The sequence below is a fragment of the Neodiprion virginianus genome, chromosome 2 (assembly GCF_021901495.1).
Source record: "Neodiprion virginianus isolate iyNeoVirg1 chromosome 2, iyNeoVirg1.1, whole genome shotgun sequence".
In the NCBI taxonomy this organism is placed as follows: domain Eukaryota; kingdom Metazoa; phylum Arthropoda; class Insecta; order Hymenoptera; family Diprionidae; genus Neodiprion; species Neodiprion virginianus.
Window position 1 is genome coordinate 5,602,468 of NC_060878.1, and position 21,060 is coordinate 5,623,527.

The window sequence follows — 21,060 nt, forward strand, 5'->3', positions numbered from 1 at the left end:
ACAGGCAGGGTAACCATGCAGGCACGAAGAACCCAGTAAGAGGAATAATTAAAGTACATAGAGAAAAATCGAAATAAACCGCGCGCTAGGACGAGCTTCGTTAATAATGGGGCACCGTGATACACGCCGTGAGAAGGGGGCGTACCGTACCGGTCGAGCTGCTATAGGGCTATTGCTCATTAATAGAATTTCGATCTCTTTTGATCTATAATCTGTGAATACGAATTGCGAGATCTCGTTTTGATGTCACGTGACTTTGGTATACTTCTACAGTTATTTTTTCAGGCATGATGGCGCCAAACGCTAGTATCACCATTTATGTAAATATATTATTGATTTGGTGAAAATATTATTTGAAATGAATCGTTATTCAAGAGACCCAGGGAAATAGGATTTAAAAGTAATACTGATACGTAGGATCTTTGGAGAGTGAGTATGGATTGACTATATGTTGGTGGAATAACTAATGAGGACATGTTGGTTAGGCTGCTGACAGAGACGTACGCATTTAACGTTTACGGAGTTGCGGTATTAAAAACGGGCCCATACATTTAAAATAATAGATTTAGCAGTGGACATATTTAATTTTGGTTACTTATCACCCTAAAAGTATATTCGGCTAATAGATCAATAATAAGGTATTTAATGGATTTCGAGTGTGTAGACTGTGTGGATTGAGCGGGTGCTGCCATCTATATTGTCAATGTTGTTGGGCAGCAGCATAATGGAGCCGTGAGCATTTTCTCCGTGTGAACACACTAATTTCTGTAGTTTTGTGTATATCATGCGATTTTATGCCGATTGTCGTGTCGTTGTTATTCAGTTTGTGCAGTGAGTGATAGATATTTACAAACAATACGCTATTTATTACACGATATCGCTTCGTCTCAATGTTTACATGCTTTTAGGATGGGAGCAACCTTTTTACGATTTTAATCTATTCTATAATTTTTTCAATAAATTCATCAACTGCATTAAAAAAAAACCACTAAACTGATACGTTTTATCGGTATACACGCGAGTGGGGGTGTATTTACCCGGATAACAGTGACTTTTTTATAACCTCTTTTTCTTTATTCGCATCCAACTAACAGGACCCAATTCTCTTCATCTAGTCATCAGGAATGTGTTATGGTGACTATTCCTACCGTTACTGCCTCTCAACTACAATATCTCGATGCAAATACCAATTGGATATTTCTATTTTCTTCACCCAAATATTGGCTCTTACCCTAAAACCCCCAGGGATTAACATACCGATATTACCCGATCGAATAACCTGCGCACCGATAAGTTATGAATAACTAACTTAGTCTGTCCATAACCTATTTTTTTCATTTCATTGCAAACAAGTTCTGCAAACCACCTGTTTTAAGATATCTTAATTTTTAAACAGTCTCACAACTATCGTCGTCTTGACCTACCGTCTTCTCAGCCAAAAATCATTCACAAGCGCTATGTGAAACTCTTCTTTGATTTTCTCTCATTTAATGCTTCATATGTAACACTAATTCATGTCATTCTGTACTAATGATTCTTTGAATCAATAGTTACTTACAATTATAAATAGATATTAACTGGTGTTTGCTATTCCAACTCCTTGTAATGTTCTACGGGTAAACTTTATACCCGTGCTTACAACCTTTGTTTACATTCATCGAAAGTCCGTTGCCTTTTTTTTTTCAAATGTTCAAATTAAACTCTGTTATCTATTGTTAATTATATTATTGCCGAATCAAATCGTGCGGTCCATTACTAGGGTATTTTCGAAATATTGACCTTTTAGTTGAAGTAACCTACTGCGCTGTGAATATCGATTAAGCAGTATGAACCACAGATTTGCTTGTGTAAATAACATGAAAAATAGAATTACTTGTGTGTGTTAGAGCTGTACATTGCTTCCAAAAGATGTATATTAAAATATCACATATTTGGTTGAAACTTAGTAACTTATTTTTCTAGTATAAGTTTAAATTTTTCACAAGACACTCATTGTAGACCTGTCACGTAATGTAATCATATTATTTTTAAACTTTATTTCCATCTGCATCCAAATAAGGCTTTTTGCGAATCCATGTCTAAATAGAGTTGCAAAACTAGGTATATGTAACTCTGGTAAAACTTGGTACTTGTAAAATACATTGAGAGTTGAATCGATCACTGCATCTGCAATAGTAATTATGAGTAAATGTGACAAATATATTGTTTTGGCTAGTCGCTTAAAAAGCGGTTGTTTAACATGAGTTATTTTATTGTAACTTATTAATGTTCTTAGAAATCGCATACTTTAAATACGTAGTTTGTATAAGTTTCTCCATCTTCACCATCGTATTTTACTATATCTGACCATTCCTTTTTTTCTGATTTTCTTCCAGTTCTAAAGGACGTTCAGTTTCAAGATAATAAATATCCTATGGACAGCTATGTAGTGAGTATTCAATAATTTGTACAATCACTGTGATCTTTCATGCTCTGTTTCCACGGAAAAACCAAAAATTGTTGTATTATTATTTTTCAGGGTGTGCACAGCTCACCTGCATGTGCCACGTATCACTAGCTTATTTGGTCTAGTAGAATGGCACAACGAGGCAAGAGAATAAACAGAAGCGACAATGATCCGGCGTCTTGTCCGGGCGCGATTAAAAGACGTAAATGCCGCCTGGGCCCAGCAGTCCCAAGCTCATTGGCGGCAGCAGCAGCTTTGGGGCCCTCTGAGGAGGAGGAAACGATGGCGTCATCCAGTCAAGGGGGGGCCTCCTGGACCCCCCGCCCCCTCAGCGATATCAAGTCTACTATTTACAATCGTTCCGCAACAGAAGCTCCAGCTGAATTGTTCCGCAAAGATCTGATCAGTGCTATGAAATTACCGGACAGTGAACCTCTAAGTCCGAATGAATATTGGGTAATCACAGATCAGTGGAAGCAAGAATGGGAAAGAGGCGTTCAGGTGCCTGTTAATCCAGACTCTCTTCCTGAACCTGCGGTCACTGTCACTCAAACTTCACCATCTAACAAACTGCATGGTGAATTTAAACTGTGAGTAAAACTTTCTTCATTTATATTCCTATGATATTGTTATATATCGAAATATCAGATTTATGGATGAATGAAAATCATCGAACTAACTTAGGTATCCTTCTTTCTTTCTCTTTTCTCTTCTTCTAATTATATTATTGTAAAAGCATTACAGATTCTATGTGGAATGAATTTCTTAAATTAAAAAATAGATACTCCGCAGATATTGATAGTTATTGTCGTGCCTTAAACCAGGATTCTATCCGTTCTAATGTGTTTTATGCTTGTCTTTCTTGTATTAGTATTTAAGTCATAGTATTTTTTTCAATTATATCTTCTTATCAAATCCTAACTTTGAATTTGTTTTCAGGCCAAAAAAGTTTATAAGAATATCTCGGGATGATTGGTTTAATTCAGAAGATCATCATTTGAGTACCACACCTGCACGTGCAGAGAAAGCATGTGCATATGATCTTGATGACACCGATATTGCATGGCTTGGAGTGCTCAATGGGGAAAGGGCGCAGGTAAAATGAAAATTTGTTTAAATCAGTAAAATACAGTTTTAAAACTGTATTTTGTACTCTAATACAGGTAATTAAAACTTTCGGATATTTCTTGTTATATCGTTCCAGCAACCTGATATTTAGAATTGTAATTATTTGATATAGATCATAATAATTAATTGATATATGTCGTAGTAAAGATGGCATAAAATCCCAAATTTTTTTATACTAAACTTTAAAAATTTCCTCATTTTTAGGCTGGTCAATCGTCTATAACTGAACCGCAACTGGAGCGTGTCATCGAAGAGCTTGAAGTTTGTTGTTGGGAGCGAATTCAAACGATTGTAAAAAATGAAGAAGGTCTTGGCATCGAATTTGACGAAAATGTCATCTGCGATGTTTGTAGATCTGTGAGTATATTATGTGAAATTACTAGAAAAACGAATTTTTCCAACAACAGTTACATCATTTGGATTGGATGCTTATAGTACAATAGTTGATGGTACATGAGCAGAACGTTTGGTTACAGCCTGATTCCGAAGAAGGTAACGAGATGGTGTTCTGCGATTGCTGCAACATTTGCGTACACCAGGCCTGTTATGGGATCACTTCAATACCTGAGGGCTCCTGGTTGTGTAGGACATGTTCTCTGAGCCAACGTCCGGATTGTGTTTTGTGTCCAAACAAAGGTGGTGCAATGAAGTGTACACGAAGTGGACAAAAATGGGCACACGTTTCTTGTGCTTTGTGGATACCTGAAGTCAGCATTGGTTGTGTTGAAAGAATGGAGCCAATCACCAAAATATCTAGTATTCCGGTAGGTTTAGATATGTTTAAATTTCTGTTGGGGTAAATGATTTTCGAGTATCATAAGCCGTAGTTCGTTATGAGCAGTGTAAAATCTATGGAATAGATTGTCTAGCAGAAAATATTGGAGCCACATATGCCAGATATGTTTTAAAGATAATTAACATATAACAATAAATTTTTATAGCAAAGCAGATGGGCACTCATATGCGTGTTGTGTCGCGAACGCGTTGGTGCTTGCATTCAATGCAGCATAAAAACTTGTAAAACAGCGTATCACGTTACCTGTGCTTTCAAACACGGACTTGAGATGAAGGCAATAATCGAAGACGAAATGGCAGATGATGGTGTTAAATTAAGAGTAAGCATGTTTGTTCACAGAATTTTTACAAAACCCGTATTGATTGATTAGTTTATGTTAAAACGACATTTTTTTTTTGTACTAGTAAAGGTCAATTAAAAATTAAACAAAATTGCTTCACAGTCATACTGTCAGAAGCATAGTAGAACCAACACTAAAGACAAAGTTGGCGTCGGAGGAGCTGTAGGTGGTAGTAGTGGGAAAGGTGCTTCCGATTCTGAAGACGGTGAGGCGAGGAAACGAAAGCGCAAGGATATGACGTCGGAAGAAAAGAATCAAGCACGTGCAGCTAAGTATGTGAAAGTGTTTACCAGTCTCTAGTATGTGAAACTTTAGTCACTGAATGACGTGAACTTACAGAGAATTGAAAATATCCATATGAACTGGATAATTGCTAATCGAAATTGTCTTTTTGTATAGGCTGCAAGAAATTGAAGCAGAGTTCGATAAGCATGTCAGTCTCAAAGACATTACTTCTCAACAACTAGACGTTGACCCAGATGGCATTGTTTATATTTATAATTACTGGAAGTTGAAGAGAAGAGTAAGTTTCATTTATTTTTTCTTCCCTATTTATACTGAAATCACTTATTACTTTTTACTAATAATATAATAAGTACGTCAGTACAAACTTCACTCGTTAACGTTAACGAATATTTACAGGCTGGACATAACAAGCCATTATTGGCACCACGATGCGGTGAACTATCAGGTGCTGGTGCTCGAGCTCAAGGACAAGCTGCGGATTTGGAAAAAATGCGTACGTTTGTACAGCTACGTCAAGACCTTGAACGCGTAAGGAATCTTTGTTACATGGTGGGAAGACGTGAGAAACTATGTCGTACATTCTTGAAACTACGCGAGCAAACTTTTCATAAGCAAGCTCTGATTATGTCTGGGTCATTGTTACCTCCGACTGCAGCAGCTGCGGTACTAGAAGCTAATCATGGGCCTTCGATATACGATCGCTTGTACTCTGATCCGTACTCCAATGATCATACACATGATTTTGATGTTATCGTTGCAAGAATTGCAGGGATCAAATCCCCCACGCCAGTATCTAGCGACGAGAAGAAAATTCAAACTGATTTTAACGGAGCGTCGAAAGAAAATTCTAAAATAGATAATCCGTATAAGAGGCTATACCTGAACGGCTCGGTGAGAAGAAAAAGTTTATACGACAGTGATTTGTCATCCATTAGCCATAGCGAAACGGATACTGCTAAACCAACAGTTAAATCGCCAAATAAAAATTTGAACAAAACACCGAAGCTTGAACTAAACACTGATACAAGTACAGAAGAAGAGTCTGCTCCATCTAAACCACAAACCAATAGGAGAAAAAATAAGAAAACTAATGTTCCTGGTCGTTCTCGGACTGCACTACATGACAGTAGTGAAAGCGACAAAACGGATACGCACGTAGGCAAGTTACGTACCTTGCAACAAATGGAGAGGGAGCTTGAAGGAGGCGGTTCTGCTAGTGACAGTGATGACCTGCTACCGCTTGGTAGTACATCTGCCTCACGTCTTGGTCCGTCTCACGCTGCTGCCATATACTCAGATACTGATTCCGATTCACAGGAGCATGCACACGGAGCTGTTCTTCGAACGAAGGCTGCTGTAAAGGAATTTTCAGCTGCCGATATATCGAAAAATTCGCAAAAGAATTTTGCCACTAAAGATACATCACGTCAAGATCATTCAGCAGATGAAATTCCCAAGAGCAAGGATAATAATGCAAAGGTGTTGAAGAAGAAGGAATATGTCCCAACTGCTTTGATAGTACCGCAAAGGCAAGCAGCTAAAAAGGCATCCGAAATTATGCAAAGATCTCAGAGCAAAAAGGATCCTTCGATAGAGCCAGATATGACAAAATCTCCTACAGATGAAGTAAAGGTTGCTAAATCTGTGAAGCAGAAATCAGGTAAACCGAGGGATGGTAAAGTTAATAAGGATTCTAAAAATAACGATATTTATGATTTTGATAAGGAGTTTGGGGATGGTTCGGAAATTCTTGCATATGTACCGCAAAGGCAAGCAGCCAAAAAAGCAGCAGAACATATTAAAAGTGGCATGGGTACAAAGGTTGGTCAACCAGAGGTGGCAGAAATACCTGAAGTGAAAACGAAGAAAGATTCTCCAGAACAACCTAGGAAGAAAGAATTGAAAAAAGAAGAAACACCGAAGAAAGAAGAGGCATCGAAGAAAACGAGAAAATTGCAGCAGGAAAGCTTGGTACCTTCAATATTGTCCAGTAACAGTGATGGTAGTAGCAGTAGTAGTTGCAGTAGTTCTTCCGACAGTAGTAGCGACTCTGACGAGTGCAAAACTACTGCACAAAATGTTCCTACTACACCTGCTATTGAGCTAGCTAACTCACCATCTACCTCCTCCGATACAGATAACAGTAACGAAGTTAAAGCAAAGACGCTCAATAAACGGCATTACAACAAAACTGCAGATAACGCAACGGATTCCGATACTACGCAGAAAAAGTCGGTTGGCCGAAAAGTCAAAAAGCTGCCCGATAAGAAGCTTAAAACTTCCGACGGGCGGCATGGACCCGAATTTCAGCCGCCGCCTTTTGAGAGAGAAGAATCAAGTAGATTCTCAGCGTCCAAAGAACATCAACCTCAACACCCACCAGCACCACAACAACAACAACAACAACAACCACATGATAGAAAGTCAGATCAAAGAGAATCGACCAAAAAAGTTATCACCCCACAACATCAGCATTCAAACCAGAGCAGTCCACTCAGTGGGAGTCGAGATAATGATGGGGCACGAAATCTACTTGGGCCCAAGTCTGCAAAGAAAACAAATCAGATTTCCAAACAGCCACATCAGCAGCAATCAACTTCTACAAGAAAAGACGAAGCAAGTGCCATTACAAAAACAAAAGTTGATGCTCGTAAACGAAAATCAAGCGAAGTACCTCAAAAAGAGGAAAAGAACAGCAAAAGTCTGGCTTCGCTCAAGAAAATAGAGAAGAAGGTAACTGACACTCGACAGATAGAAACTGAAAAGTGTGACAGCAAAAATGACACTAATATTAGTGAACTAGACACATCTAAAAACCTACTAGAAGAGACCGCCCTAAAGACTGATGATAAAAAATACAAAAAGACTGCTGCAAAAAGCTCAGTCAATACATTAGAGGAAGAAATAAAGCAAAGGAAAGCTGAACGAGATAGTCCCAAGAAATCATCCAGAGGTTTAGACAAACTTCTCGAAAAAAGAGAACACCTCGATAAGTTATCTAAAGCCAAGAACTCTGATGTTAAGATAGAGAAAGAAATTCGCAAGGATTCTGAAAGTATACACAAGGACGAATACCATCCAAAGATTGTTACAACAGAATCAGTTAAGAATGAGCATTACAAACATCATCCAGGTAGCAATAATGATGTAGGAACTACATTACCAGATGTTGATAGGAGGTCGAGTGATTTTAGTGAAATAATATCTGATCAATATCCAGAGTGTAAGAAGAAAAGTGAAGACAAAATTGATACGCGCACAGAAATATCAATCCAAGATACTGAGATGTCGACAGCAAATGTTGACACGAAAGAAACTAGAGACAACACTGTGTCAAAATGTACATCGGAGAAGCTTGAAGCAAGTGAAAAAGACTGCCATAAACGAAGAAAATCTACGAATCGTTCGATATTTTCACCCCAGCATGCAGGAAAAGATCCGAGTGTATCCGAATTTTTCGACTTTGAACATGATATATTAACTGTCGATGATATGGTAAATGATGATGGGTTCGGTATACCACGTGATCCAGAAGAACGCGCTCCGCCACTCACGTTTTCCTTTAATAACGAACTTTGGTTCAAGGAAGACTCTAAGGAAGATAGCGCAAGAGAAACTCTACATCTGGTTGAAAAATTGAGAATGGAGCTATCGAAAAAATCAAATACTGGACAACCTGAGCTGGAATCTGTAGCGATAGAAGAGGAGGTTAAGAAAGAAGAGATTCTACTGGAAAAGCCTACAGAACAAATTTCATCGAACAAGGAACTTAAGTTAAAAGAGCCGGAACCCGAACCTATGTCTGATGTGAAACATAATGATAGTATTAACCAAATATCTGATGACTTGGATTGCAAAAATCAAAGTATAGAGGAAAAAGACAAATCATGTTATACACATAATAATGAGCCCTATGCACCATACAATAACGAAGGACGTGAAACTGGGAAGGTCACTGTTGCAGAAAGAGAAAAGTTGGATAGGGCTGAAGCTGATGAACGATGGGTACCGCCAAGTATGGAAAATTTCAATCCTAATGAAGTGCATCTCAACACGCTTATAGAAAGTCAGAATCATCGCTACAGCGGACATGAATATCCGAATGATGCTGTAATGTCAGAAAGCAATAATGAGGTGCTTGTGCATCCACAAATTAATATGAATATTCAAGAACAGTATCAGCTGTTTCAGCAAACGCATCAGCTCATGCACCCAGCGCAACATGTCGATCCACATCCCGAGGCCAGAGTGCCACCAATTCAAATTATTGATCAACAAGTTGGACAATTACCAAGTCAAATCGTTGATGAAATAACACCAATGGAAATCGTGAACAGACATCTGATCGAACCACCCAACTCGGAGGAAGATCAAGTTAATGATATTGAAGCTCAAGTCTTAGAAAAAGACGAAATGTCGTCGGACATGAGGCAGGATTATAATCAAGGCGGATCACCTTACAATGATATTAGCAACTCACGTCAGGATACTAGGTGGGCAGAGAGCCAAGTATTACCTTCACGTCGTTCTACGTCATCGTCAATTACATCTGCTTCCTCGAATGAAGATCCGTCTACTATTCCATCGTACAAAAATATGGCTCCAATTCCTTTCCCGCCACGTTCTATGGAGACGGGAGCCTATCATTCCTATTCGGAGCCAAGTACGTATGCTGGTCCAGTTTCATTATTTCCACCTCAGTCCTGTGCAGCATCATTACCGTATCCGTCACCAGGCACAGGCATGTTTCCTCCACCTTTTGGAGCACCTTTTCCCACCTCTGGATCTCTCTTACCACATGTATCAAAGCCTCTGGAGGATTCTCTCAATATGCAAGCATCACCACTTACAGCAGCATTTACCTCTTCATCTCATAATATGGCTCTGACCGCAGCCATGGTATCACCTACAAAGATTCCAACTCCTCCACCACCACCACCTATAATCTCGGAACAAGAACAGACTCAGGAAGTACATCAACAGCAACAATTGCAACAGCAACAACTTCAAGAATTACAACAACAGCCAAGTCCTCCTGTGGTACCAATGCCTTTCTTGAACAATATGTCTGAAACCCCAGTGTCCGACTCAGTTGTTGATACCCTTCAGGAGATGTTAATTGAAAATAAATCTACGCAACCAGGAAAGAAATCTCCTGCAAAACCAACGAGATCTTCAGCCAGAGTAACATCCTTACAGGGAAAATCTCCTGGAAAGTCACCACGTCAAGAAGCTTCAAAGACTGTTCCAGCTTCTAAAGCACGTAGCAGAGCTTCGAAATCTTCGCAACAAGCCGGTTACAGGAATCGTGGACGAGGCCGAGGTCGGGGACGCGGACGCGGTAGTCATGGAACAACTGCAATGTCGAATGTCAATATTGTGAATGCAATGCACAATAACGAAGATACCATACGTAGCAAGTTAGTGGGAACTGTGTATGATTTTGATTCCGATGAAGATTCTACAAATGAAACAAACATCGCAGACCTGCGTACTATGCGCGAGAGGAAGAAATCCACGGATGTAAACGACAAACGGGAAAGTTTGGGTATACTAAATGAGGGTTTACAAACTTCTCATTTATCTAGTCCTACTTTACATAAGAAATATAATGATGAGAGAAGGCTGTCATCGCCAACAGCTCATGACAGTGCTGGCATAGGAGATTCTGAAGCCACAACAGGGCAGCCATTTACTGACACCGTATTACCGCTGCTACCAGGACCAGTTGATATGAGAACCTATAACTCAACAATTGATGCACAAACATCGTCGATACACACACAAGCATATGCAAATCATTTACTAGGCCCCTTTACAAGTGGATCTGCGGACCAATCATTACCGGATATTGATGAAGACCTAGAGAAAGAATTACATTCCGCTCTTATAGCAAGCAAGCAATCCGACCCATGCAGAGATGGCCATATATCCAATCCAACCGCAGAAGCACCTTCGTCAAACATAAATGAGTCCAATAAAGTACTGCTTACAGATTCTCGTAATCAGTTGAAAGTTAAAATTAAGGGCCCATTCTTGGACGCTAATTATGTACCCGCGACTTCTGCACCTCCACTTGCACAACAAGCACCCGTTATTATAACTCCTGCAGCAACTAACGCCTCAGTTGCTTCGGGAACGTCGAATCTGCGTAGAATGAGAAAAAAAGAACTCTTACGGCAGTACTGTACTCAAGATATGAACATGGAAGATTCTACTTGTGGCAATATAACTTCGGCACCAATTACAATACCACCTGTTAGTCGAAATGTAATTACTATTCCTAAGGCAGTTGCATCTATGACTAGCTTCCCAACTAGGGAGGATTACAAAGCAGTCGTCGATGCAAACATGGAGAAAAAAAGAAGAAAGGAAAGAGGGGGAAGTTTCCTTGATTTACCTGACGAAGAAGGTGCGTCGGACAGGCGGCGTGGTGTAGGTGCCAGTAATATAGATAGAAGAAGAGGAAGACAAACAAGACCTTCAGCAACCACAGTAACAAATAGCGGTCTTGCTCCTAAGCTTAAAATAAAAATCGGCAATAGCATAATTGGACAGGAATTGGGCAACGTGCAACAAGATGATCGTAGTAGAATAAGACCGCCAAAGAAAAGATTAAGCAGTATTTCTAGCTTGCCGACAATGGAAGAATTAAAAAGAGAATCGATGAAATTCCGTCGAATGATTATGGCGGGATTCGATAACGACGAGAAGCCTAAAGTCAAGAGTAAAAAAGATAAGAATGGTAAGAGGAAAAAGAAACAATCTAACAAAAAAGAGGGACATGTAGAAATTGTGGGCGATGGCCCTGCCCCTCCAAAATTGATCATTAGATTAGGGAAAGGCACCAACTCAGCAACTAATGTTCACGAAACTACGTCAAATGAGGTGCCCAGCATCAATCCGGTTGGCATAGTTGACGGAGACAAGGCAAGCAGAGTCAATCATCCTGATAACCAAGACAGTCGAGTTGGTCCTCCGCCACCTGAACCGTCGAAGGAAGAAGTGGGCTACCCCCTGGATAGTCGAGTTGATGAAAAATTGCCAACTGATCCAAATGCCAGTATAACTTCATTAAGGAATGTCCGTTCTGCAAAAGTCACACCCATAAGGTTAAAATTAACTAGATGCCAAGAAGGATATGAACTGAAAGCACCGGTGGTCAGTAGTGCGTGCGACGACAGTGGTAAAGTGACCTCAAATTTAATATCCAGAGGGGAAGATGTGGCCGTTGTTGATAAGGAGAGCGAGGAATCCTCAACAAAGCAATCTTCCAAGGAGGACGATATTCCTATGCTGCCTCAACATACTGCTCACAACTCTCCAGGCTGTCCGCCTGCACCACTCCCACAGGGATGCCAAGTTAGGTGATAATAATTGTATAATACAGTAATTAATGGTTCTTATTATTATTATTATTATTATTATTATTATTATTATTATTATTATTATTAAAAAAATTTAACAAAAAAACTACAAAAAATGATGTATATTATATTAATGTTGAGACAGAGACTCACTAGAAAAAGTTTTGTGTAATATATATTACTAATGGCATGTAAATGATGATCTGATGACGGGTGAAGTGAAATGTCACAAAGTGCCCAAAACGAAAAAATACACCACAATTAGCATGTGCATTGCAAGAGTAAAGTGCAGGTTGTTAATTAAGGTATCATTCATTTGTCGAACTGTACAATGTAACGTCATTTCAAACTCATATTCTTATAAAGGCAATTGAAAATGATTTTATTCAAATAACGTTTGATACCGTTCTGGGCACCCTAAATTTTAATGAAAAAATGAAAATAAATAAATACCCTGTACAAATATTCAGAAAATCACAGTTTAAAATCGTGATTTTAAACACATTACATATAATTACTTTTAATAAAATACTATACATATAAATATATTTCCGAAGACTATTATTAACGTTTAATAAAATATATATATACAATATATACATATATATATGTTGTATATGAATATATATTTATATATATATTATATATATTAATCGAGGAATAATAATAGTAATGAAAGAAATCACTTTTTATTTCTAAAAGAATTTAGATTATCAGTTTATTTAAAGAAGAAAATCCATTCACATCAATTTATATAGATAATCATTTTTATTGCTATATAACATGCAGAGTATCATGACGTGTGTCTTTTAAATAACTACTACAATCAATGTACCATGTGGTAAAATTTGCTTAAAGTTTAAACGAATAATAATCAGCCCAACTGAGTCATTAAATTAAGTGTCCACGATTTTTTTTATCACTATTTTATGTATAGTTGCAGCTATTATGTAATCTATTCGAAAGGCGTATATCTTATTTTAGTTAACACCCAGTTGTTGAGTATTTTTTTAAACTTGTTTTGTGAACTTTCGTAACTCTGCAGTGTATAGCATATATATTTATTTATGAACACAGCTACGCAGATCATATTATTTATTTGAGATGAAAAGCTTAATTGAAAAAGATTTATATATTTTGTCGATCAATTTCAACATCAAACTATGCTACTGTGTGTGTAATTGGATTTGCGACTGCCTAAGTGCACAGAGGTTCTAGATCATCTAAAGTGTAACAGTTAGTTTTAGCAATCAGTATTGGGTGTTGGGTCAGTATCAATTTTTAATGACTAAAAATTCTATGATTTAAAAAAAAAAAAAAAATTATGAATTGAACTCAACTCCCTTACACGGTAGATAAAAATCCACAATCCGCTTATTTAGCACGACTAATAAATTTGACTAACCAATTTCCAACAAAATAGTATCACTGTTGATATTGTGCAAAAATTTGTAATCATATTAGTTATTGTTTCGAATCCTACTTCTAAAATGTACATTTGTTAATAATGCAAAAATTTTGTCTTTCTTTTTTTGTACTGATTTTTTACACCATGTTGAATTTTAGATAATTGTGATAAAATAAGAGGGCACTCCATTACATTTCAGTAGCAAAGTACAAAAGTTGGTGATTGCTCTAAAATATACAGATCTTTTTTTCCGCTTACTAAAACTACTTGCTGCTAAGACGTAATGAATATATATCTAATTTTACTGGAATGTGATGCTATAGAAGAGTAAGAATTCAGTTTTAGCCGAAAGTTGTTGGTATTAATACATGCGTCAGTTTTTGATCGCTATAAATGATTGAATATTATTTGGGTATAAAATATAGTGAGATTGATTATGCATTTAATAACTTTTTAAAATAAATTTTTATATAAAATTCTTCTGTATCATTTATATTTTGCATTGTTGTGGGTTTCCGTTTTCTGGCCAAAAAAAAAACAACCGTACTAACCAATTACCACGTGTAATCAACCCGCTATATTTTATCAGAAAAGTAATTAGTATATGCAATAAGTGAAAGACTCACGTATGTAAACTTTCAGCTGTAAGTGAAATCTCGTTTTGAATTTCGCAAAATAGTCGGCATGTAAATTTTCAATCGAAAGATTAAATAATTGTATATATTGTATTTTGCTGAATCTTTACTTATCATTAATTCGTAATATGATTGGTATAAAGTTTTTGACGGCTGTGTAAAGTTGTATGGTCTTATCTTCCAACTATTTTGTTACTATAGTTAAAGTGTTTGTCTCGATGATTAGATTATCATAGGCCAAGAGAATTACTTGGTAAAATGTCGCGGTTTGAACATTTTTTATCCTCTCTTTGTCAATTTGGCAATATTATTTCATCACAGAGTAACTGACATGGGCGAGTAATTATTTACTGCCCTAAGAGTTTTTCTTGAAACCTGTAGAACGTTTAGGTACTTGATATTAATTGCGGAGTTCGCAAAATTGTTGCACACCCACAACACATTCATTGTCAGTTCTCTTGGCCTCGACAAGGACTTGCAATATTTGTGAAAAAAATATCAACTATTTGATAATTCAGTAAGACGTCGCGATTATAATTTTTGAATATTCCCTATGCAATTCCTTTCGTTAGCTGCATATATGCTCCGCGAATTACTATACAATTTGCAAATCTGCACTTCATACCCTACAGTGTGTACTGTACATTGTCAGTGATAAGAGATCAAGTTTTAAAAGCCTATATTGTACAGAATGTAATATAAATATTGGTTAATTTTCGATTGTTTCGTACACATAATTGATAATAATAATAAATTTAATATTATATAGTTTTATTATAATATAAATGAAGTACTATGATATTTAGTTATTGTATATAGTGTACAAGAGAAGCTGGTCTTGTAAGATAAAGATAAGGTGTTTTAATGTGCACATAGCCGCGTCATTGTCAATAATCATATTACTACGATTAATAATAATTACAGTTTTTTAAATTCTGTCTCTTGTGACTCAGTTATTACATATTTTGTTAATTGATTACACACTCTAACCCACATTGTTATAGCTATATACATACGAACGGATGCCAAACGATACAATGTTTCTGAGCACAGTTTTACCTTACTTTTCACATGTGTGAAACCAATAATAATACATCGTGTGCAATCCCGATCGGGTATTTTGGCAGATTGAGGAAACGGCTCGAACTTCTGACAATGTCAGTGTTATCAATATTCGGTTTGATCTAGACTGTTGATCAATTCTAGATCGATTTGCTAAATATATATATATATAGATCTTGTCTAATACTTAATTTGAATAATCTGCTAATGAGAATACAGTTATTTGGTTTTGATATATTCAGTTAACAAACGAGTATCTGTTGATAGTTTTTTTTTTTTTTTGAAATATTGCGAAATTCATGATTTGTATCTACTAATTTGAACAAAAATCGGAGAATTATTGCAATACATATCATACGATCCATTTCATAAATGAGGCCATTTTCGATTAAACTTCAGAAGTGAGAGATGGTTTAGTTCTATTTGAATCATAAGAATGCATTGCATCGTACTCTAGCGGAACATAGAAATGTATATGCTTAGTTGAGAAATCGATGCTACTGGTTGGTTCTCAAATAACCAATGAAAATATGGTGAAACCCTTGCTTGCGCTTAAACAAGATTAGTGATTTTCGTTTGATAACGAAGAATACTATAATATAGCACGTAAGGTGTAGTTGTGTGTAAATTTCTCCAATCGATCGATTCTAAAGGTACTAAAACGCTAATCCGTTAAGCCCCTGATCACGGGCAATTCAATGTACTTCAGACTGAAATTCTTTTCTACAGAGTTGACTGAAGATCGCTGAAGACAGCCATACATGGATATTCTTTCAACGCGAGCAAAAGGGCGTGACGGGTGTAGGGGTAATGGCAGTACCTTGCTTTTACCGACTCGGTTGTAAGGCTTACAATGTTAACTGAGTAGGTAACGGTAGGATATTTCTGTAGCAAAGCTCCCTCACCGTCCCTCTCTTAGTTATTAAGAATATAAAGAGGGATACCCCTGGGTAAATTTTTGTGTCCACTTTTCGTCGGGAGAGTGGGCCCAGGAGGGCCTGGGAACGTAGGAGGGTTCTGCTCTATCGACTCTACCTAACAGGCTCGCAACGACATTCGTAGCAGCCAAAGTAGTATCGGTATGGATGCCTGAGGTTGAGTAGGTACAAAGTGAACGCGTGAGACTACTCATCAAGTGCGACTTAGAAATGTCGATCTGCTCGATCGTTGACTGACGAATATTGCAGAACATCAGAGACTTACCAATTTCGACATGAAGCCGGCTGCATTCATCTTCCGAGTAACACAGTCTTGGCAATGGTAAGCCCAAGCCGGTACTTAGCCTGTGTGTACTTATCAACTAATCGGCGATACAAGAAATTAATAATGAGAATAAATTTCTTCCAAAATTCGTAGCATAACACAGGATTCGTACCCACAGGGAAACCCTGAAGAACCGGGAAAACTCAGGGAGTTTCTTACAGCAGGTAGAAGTCAGGGAATTTCGAAAATGAGACTGGAATTTTAAGTTTCTTGGAGAAATAAACTCGTTCTTATACGTACATTACTTGATATCAAAACTCCTTTCGTTTTTTTCTTACTGAAAATCGCTGGCTGTTATTTGTAAATTAGTAGTCGAACACTAAGTTGATTACTAGGTAATATTGAAGGTATTAGTATTATTAAGCAGAAAAATTGTCATTAACCAGCAGCATATTTCTTGGAAGGTTACTGAAAAAAATCCTATTTTCAGGCTGGAACACCTCGAAAAGTCAAGGAATTTTGGGTTCCAAAAAGCGTACGAACCCTGAAAACAGTGATTTAATTAAAGTATAGGTACCCAAGAGAAAAATGTATACATATATCGTAAATAATAATAGATCAGATGTAATAATGATGCTGAGACCAAAAGTATGTATGTATATGCGGTCCATGTACGATATTATTATAATGATCCGTTTATGATTAATGAGTGATGCATGCCGTAAATTTTATAATTTTCCTGAAGACAAACTAGATTATCGACAATAGTACGGCTATAATATGAAATTAGAAGAATTATTCATTTCGAAATGGGATTCTATTTGACACGCGCTCGATGAATTCCGTAACATTAATATTCATAATTATTACAACAACTTTTCATTTCTTCTCTCGATCTTGAATTTTCGTAGGCATAGAATCGAAACGCTGTTTTAGCTAGTCGCAAGTGAAGTATCTACGTTGGGTAGCGAAGCTGAATTGTTTTTCGAAAAGTGTTTGTATGGAAAAAAATTCAGAGTAATACATCACGGATGCACGAATTTTCCACGGCTGACCATCGAATGGCCAAGCGGCTTAAGTCTGCAATCGGGAGAAAAGATGGCAGTGCGTATTTCTTGTCTGAAGTGTGAAAACTGAAATCATTATACATCGTATCATATTGTATCATCATATCATACGTATCATACATATCATGTATAATACATCATTCGTAGTATTGAAGTTGGAAACCAAAGTTTGGATGTTCCGATAATCAGAAAGTGACGTCATCCAAAATTTTTTTTCTCTGAGCCATACTTTTTCTTCGTTTTTGGAGCCGAAAATTTGTAGTCCCAGATTCGATTTGAATGACCCTTACCTGACTAATTGAACCCTCAGAAACTCAGAAAACGCAGCGAAAAGAGCGTAGGACCAACAGGAGGAAAACGGCGATCGAAAAAGCACCTGCCGAAATATGTCGAAAACGCAGGTCTCGTTTTTTGGCTGTAACTTTTGATGCGTTGATCGCAGCGTATCGGGACTGCGCCCAATCTATTTCTCTCGCAAAATTACGTCGGAATAGTGCATGAAAGAATTTATTCCGGCACTTTTCAAAATCGCGATAATTTCCGCCAAAAATGCAAAGGGGTTAGCCTTACTTTTTTTTTGGGCAAAAAACTTTTGGTCTCAGATTCGATTTAAATGACCCTTTTCTGACTGATTGGACCCCGAGGAACTCAGAAATCGCAGCGAAAAGAGCGTGGGATCTACAGGAGAGAAATTACGAAAGAAAAAGCACCTGCTGAAATATGTCGAAAACGCAGGTCTCGTTTTTTGGCTGTAACTTTTGATGCGTTGATCGCAGCGTATCGGGCCTGCGCCCAATCGAGTTCTCTCGCAAAATTACGTCGGAATAGTGCATGAAAGAATTTATTCCGGCACTTTTCAAAATCGCGAAAATTTCCGCCAAAAATGCAAAGGGGTTAGCCTTACTTTTTTTTTGGGCAAAAAACTTTTGGTCTCAGATTCGATTTAAATGACCCTTTTCTGACTAATTGGACCCCGAGGAACTCAGAAATCGCAGCGAAAAGAGCGTGGGATCTACAGGAGAGAAATTACGAAAGAAAAAGCACCTGCTGAAATATGTCGAAAACGCAGGTCTCGTTTTTTGGCTGTAACTTTTGATGCGTTGATCGCAGCGTATCGGGACTGCGCCCAATCGAGTTCTCTCGCAAAACTACGTCGGAATAGTGCATGAAAGAATTTATTCCGGCACTTTTCAAAATCGCGAAAATTTCCGCCAAAAATGCAAAGGGGTTAGCCTTACTTTTTTTTTGGGCAAAAAACTTTTGGTCTCAGATTCGATTTAAATGACCCTTTTCTGACTAATTGGACCCCGAGGAACTCAGAAATCGCAGCGAAAAGAGCGTGGGATCTACAGGAGAGAAATTACGAAAGAAAAAGCACCTGCTGAAATATGTCGAAAACGCAGGTCTCGTTTTTTGGCTGTAACTTTTGATGCGTTGATCGCAGCGTATCGGGACTGCGCCCAATCGAGTTCTCTCGCAAAACTACGTCGGAATAGTGCATGAAAGAATTTATTCCGGCACTTTTCAAAATCGCGAAAATTTCCGCCAAAAATGCAAAGGGGTTAGCCTTACTTTTTTTTTGGGCAAAAAACTTTTGGTCTCAGATTCGATTTAAATGACCCTTTTCTGACTAATTGGACCCCGAGGAACTCAGAAATCGCAGCGAAAAGAGCGTGGGATCTACAGGAGAGAAATTACGAAAGAAAAAGCACCTGCTAAAATATGTCGAAAACGCAGGTCTCGTTTTTTGGCTGTAACTTTTGATGCGTTGATCGCAGCGTATCGGGACTGCGCCCAATCGAGTTCTCTCGCAAAACTACGTCGGAATAGTGCATGAAAGAATTTATTCCGGCACTTTTCAAAATCGCGAAAATTTCCGCCAAAAATGCAAAGGGGTTAGCCTTACTTTTTTTTTGGGCAAAAAACTTTTGGTCTCAGATTCGATTTAAATGACCCTTTTCTGACTAATTGGACCCCGAGGAACTCAGAAATCGCAGCGAAAAGAGCGTGGGATCTACAGGAGAGAAATTACGAAAGAAAAAGCACCTGCTGAAATATGTCGAAAACGCAGGTCTCGTTTTTTGGCTGTAACTTTTGATGCGTTGATCGCAGCGTATCGGGACTGCGCCCAATCGAGTTCTCTCGCAAAACTACGTCGGAATAGTGCATGAAAGAATTTATTCCGGCACTTTTCAAAATCGCGAAAATTTCCGCCAAAAATGCAAAGGGGTTAGCCTTACTTTTTTTTTGGGCAAAAAACTTTTGGTCTCAGATTCGATTTAAATGACCCTTTTCTGACTAATTGGACCCCGAGGAACTCAGAAATCGCAGCGAAAAGAGCGTGGGATCTACAGGAGAGAAATTACGAAAGAAAAAGCACCTGCTGAAATATGTCGAAAACGCAGGTCTCGTTTTTTGGCTGTAACTTTTGATGCGTTGATCGCAGCGTATCGGGACTGCGCCCAATCGAGTTCTCTCGCAAAACTACGTCGGAATAGTGCATGAAAGAATTTATTCCGGCACTTTTCAAAATCGCGAAAATTTCCGCCAAAAATGCAAAGGGGTTAGCCTTACTTTTTTTTTGGGCAAAAAACTTTTGGTCTCAGATTCGATTTAAATGACCCTTTTCTGACTAATTGGACCCCGAGGAACTCAGAAATCGCAGCGAAAAGAGCGTGGGATCTACAGGAGAGAAATTACGAAAGAAAAAGCACCTGCTGAAATATGTCGAAAACGCAGGTCTCGTTTTTTGGCTGTAACTTTTGATGCGTTGATCGCAGCGTATCGGGACTGCGCCCAATCGAGTTCTCTCGCAAAACTACGTCGGAATAGTGCATGAAAGAATTTATTCCGGCACTTTTCAAAATCGCGAAAATTTCCGCCAAAAATGCAAAGGGGTTAGCCTTACTTTTTTTTTGGGCAAAAAACTTTTGGTCTCAGATTCGATTTAAATGACCCTTTTCTGACTAATTGGACCCCGAGGAACTCAGAAATCGCAGCGAAAAGAGCGTGGGATCTACAGGAGAGAAATTACGAAAGAAAAAGCACCTGCTGAAATATGTCGAAAACGCAGGTCTCGTTTTTTGGCTGTAACTTTTGATGCGTTGATCGCAGCGTATCGGGACTGCGCCCAATCGAGTTCTCTCGCAAAATTACGTCGGAATAGTGCATGAAAGAATTTATTCCGGCACTTTTCAAAATCGCGAAAATTTCCGCCAAAAATGCAAAGGGGTTAGCCTTACTTTTTTTTTGGGCAAAAAACTTTTGGTCTCAGATTCGATTTAAATGACCCTTTTCTGACTGATTGGACCCCGAGGAACTCAGAAATCGCAGCGAAAAGAGCGTGGGATCTACAGGAGAGA

General features: G+C 38.1%; 1 protein-coding gene across 6 annotated transcripts; it reads left to right on the top strand.

The window, feature by feature from the left end:
- Window positions 1-16: 16 nt before the first annotated feature.
- LOC124297898 (PHD finger protein rhinoceros) lies at window positions 17-15,084 on the top strand. Of its 6 annotated transcripts, none has more exons than XM_046749275.1 (10): window positions 17-35; window positions 2,376-2,428; window positions 2,519-3,036; window positions 3,386-3,542; window positions 3,779-3,931; window positions 4,036-4,338; window positions 4,516-4,689; window positions 4,813-4,982; window positions 5,110-5,233; window positions 5,353-15,084. In XM_046749275.1, the coding sequence occupies exons 3-10, from the start codon at window positions 2,576-2,578 to the stop codon at window positions 12,325-12,327; spliced, it is 8,517 nt and encodes a 2,838-aa protein (XP_046605231.1). In that variant the 5' UTR covers window positions 17-35; window positions 2,376-2,428; window positions 2,519-2,575; the 3' UTR covers window positions 12,328-15,084. The 6 variants fall into 6 exon arrangements, with proteins under 6 accessions (XP_046605231.1, XP_046605228.1, XP_046605233.1 ...); XM_046749272.1 differs by lacking the exon at window positions 17-35 and adding an exon at window positions 155-429; XM_046749277.1 differs by lacking the exon at window positions 17-35 and adding an exon at window positions 156-429 and having other exon boundaries at window positions 4,051-4,338.
- The last annotated feature ends 5,976 nt before the right edge of the window (window positions 15,085-21,060 follow it).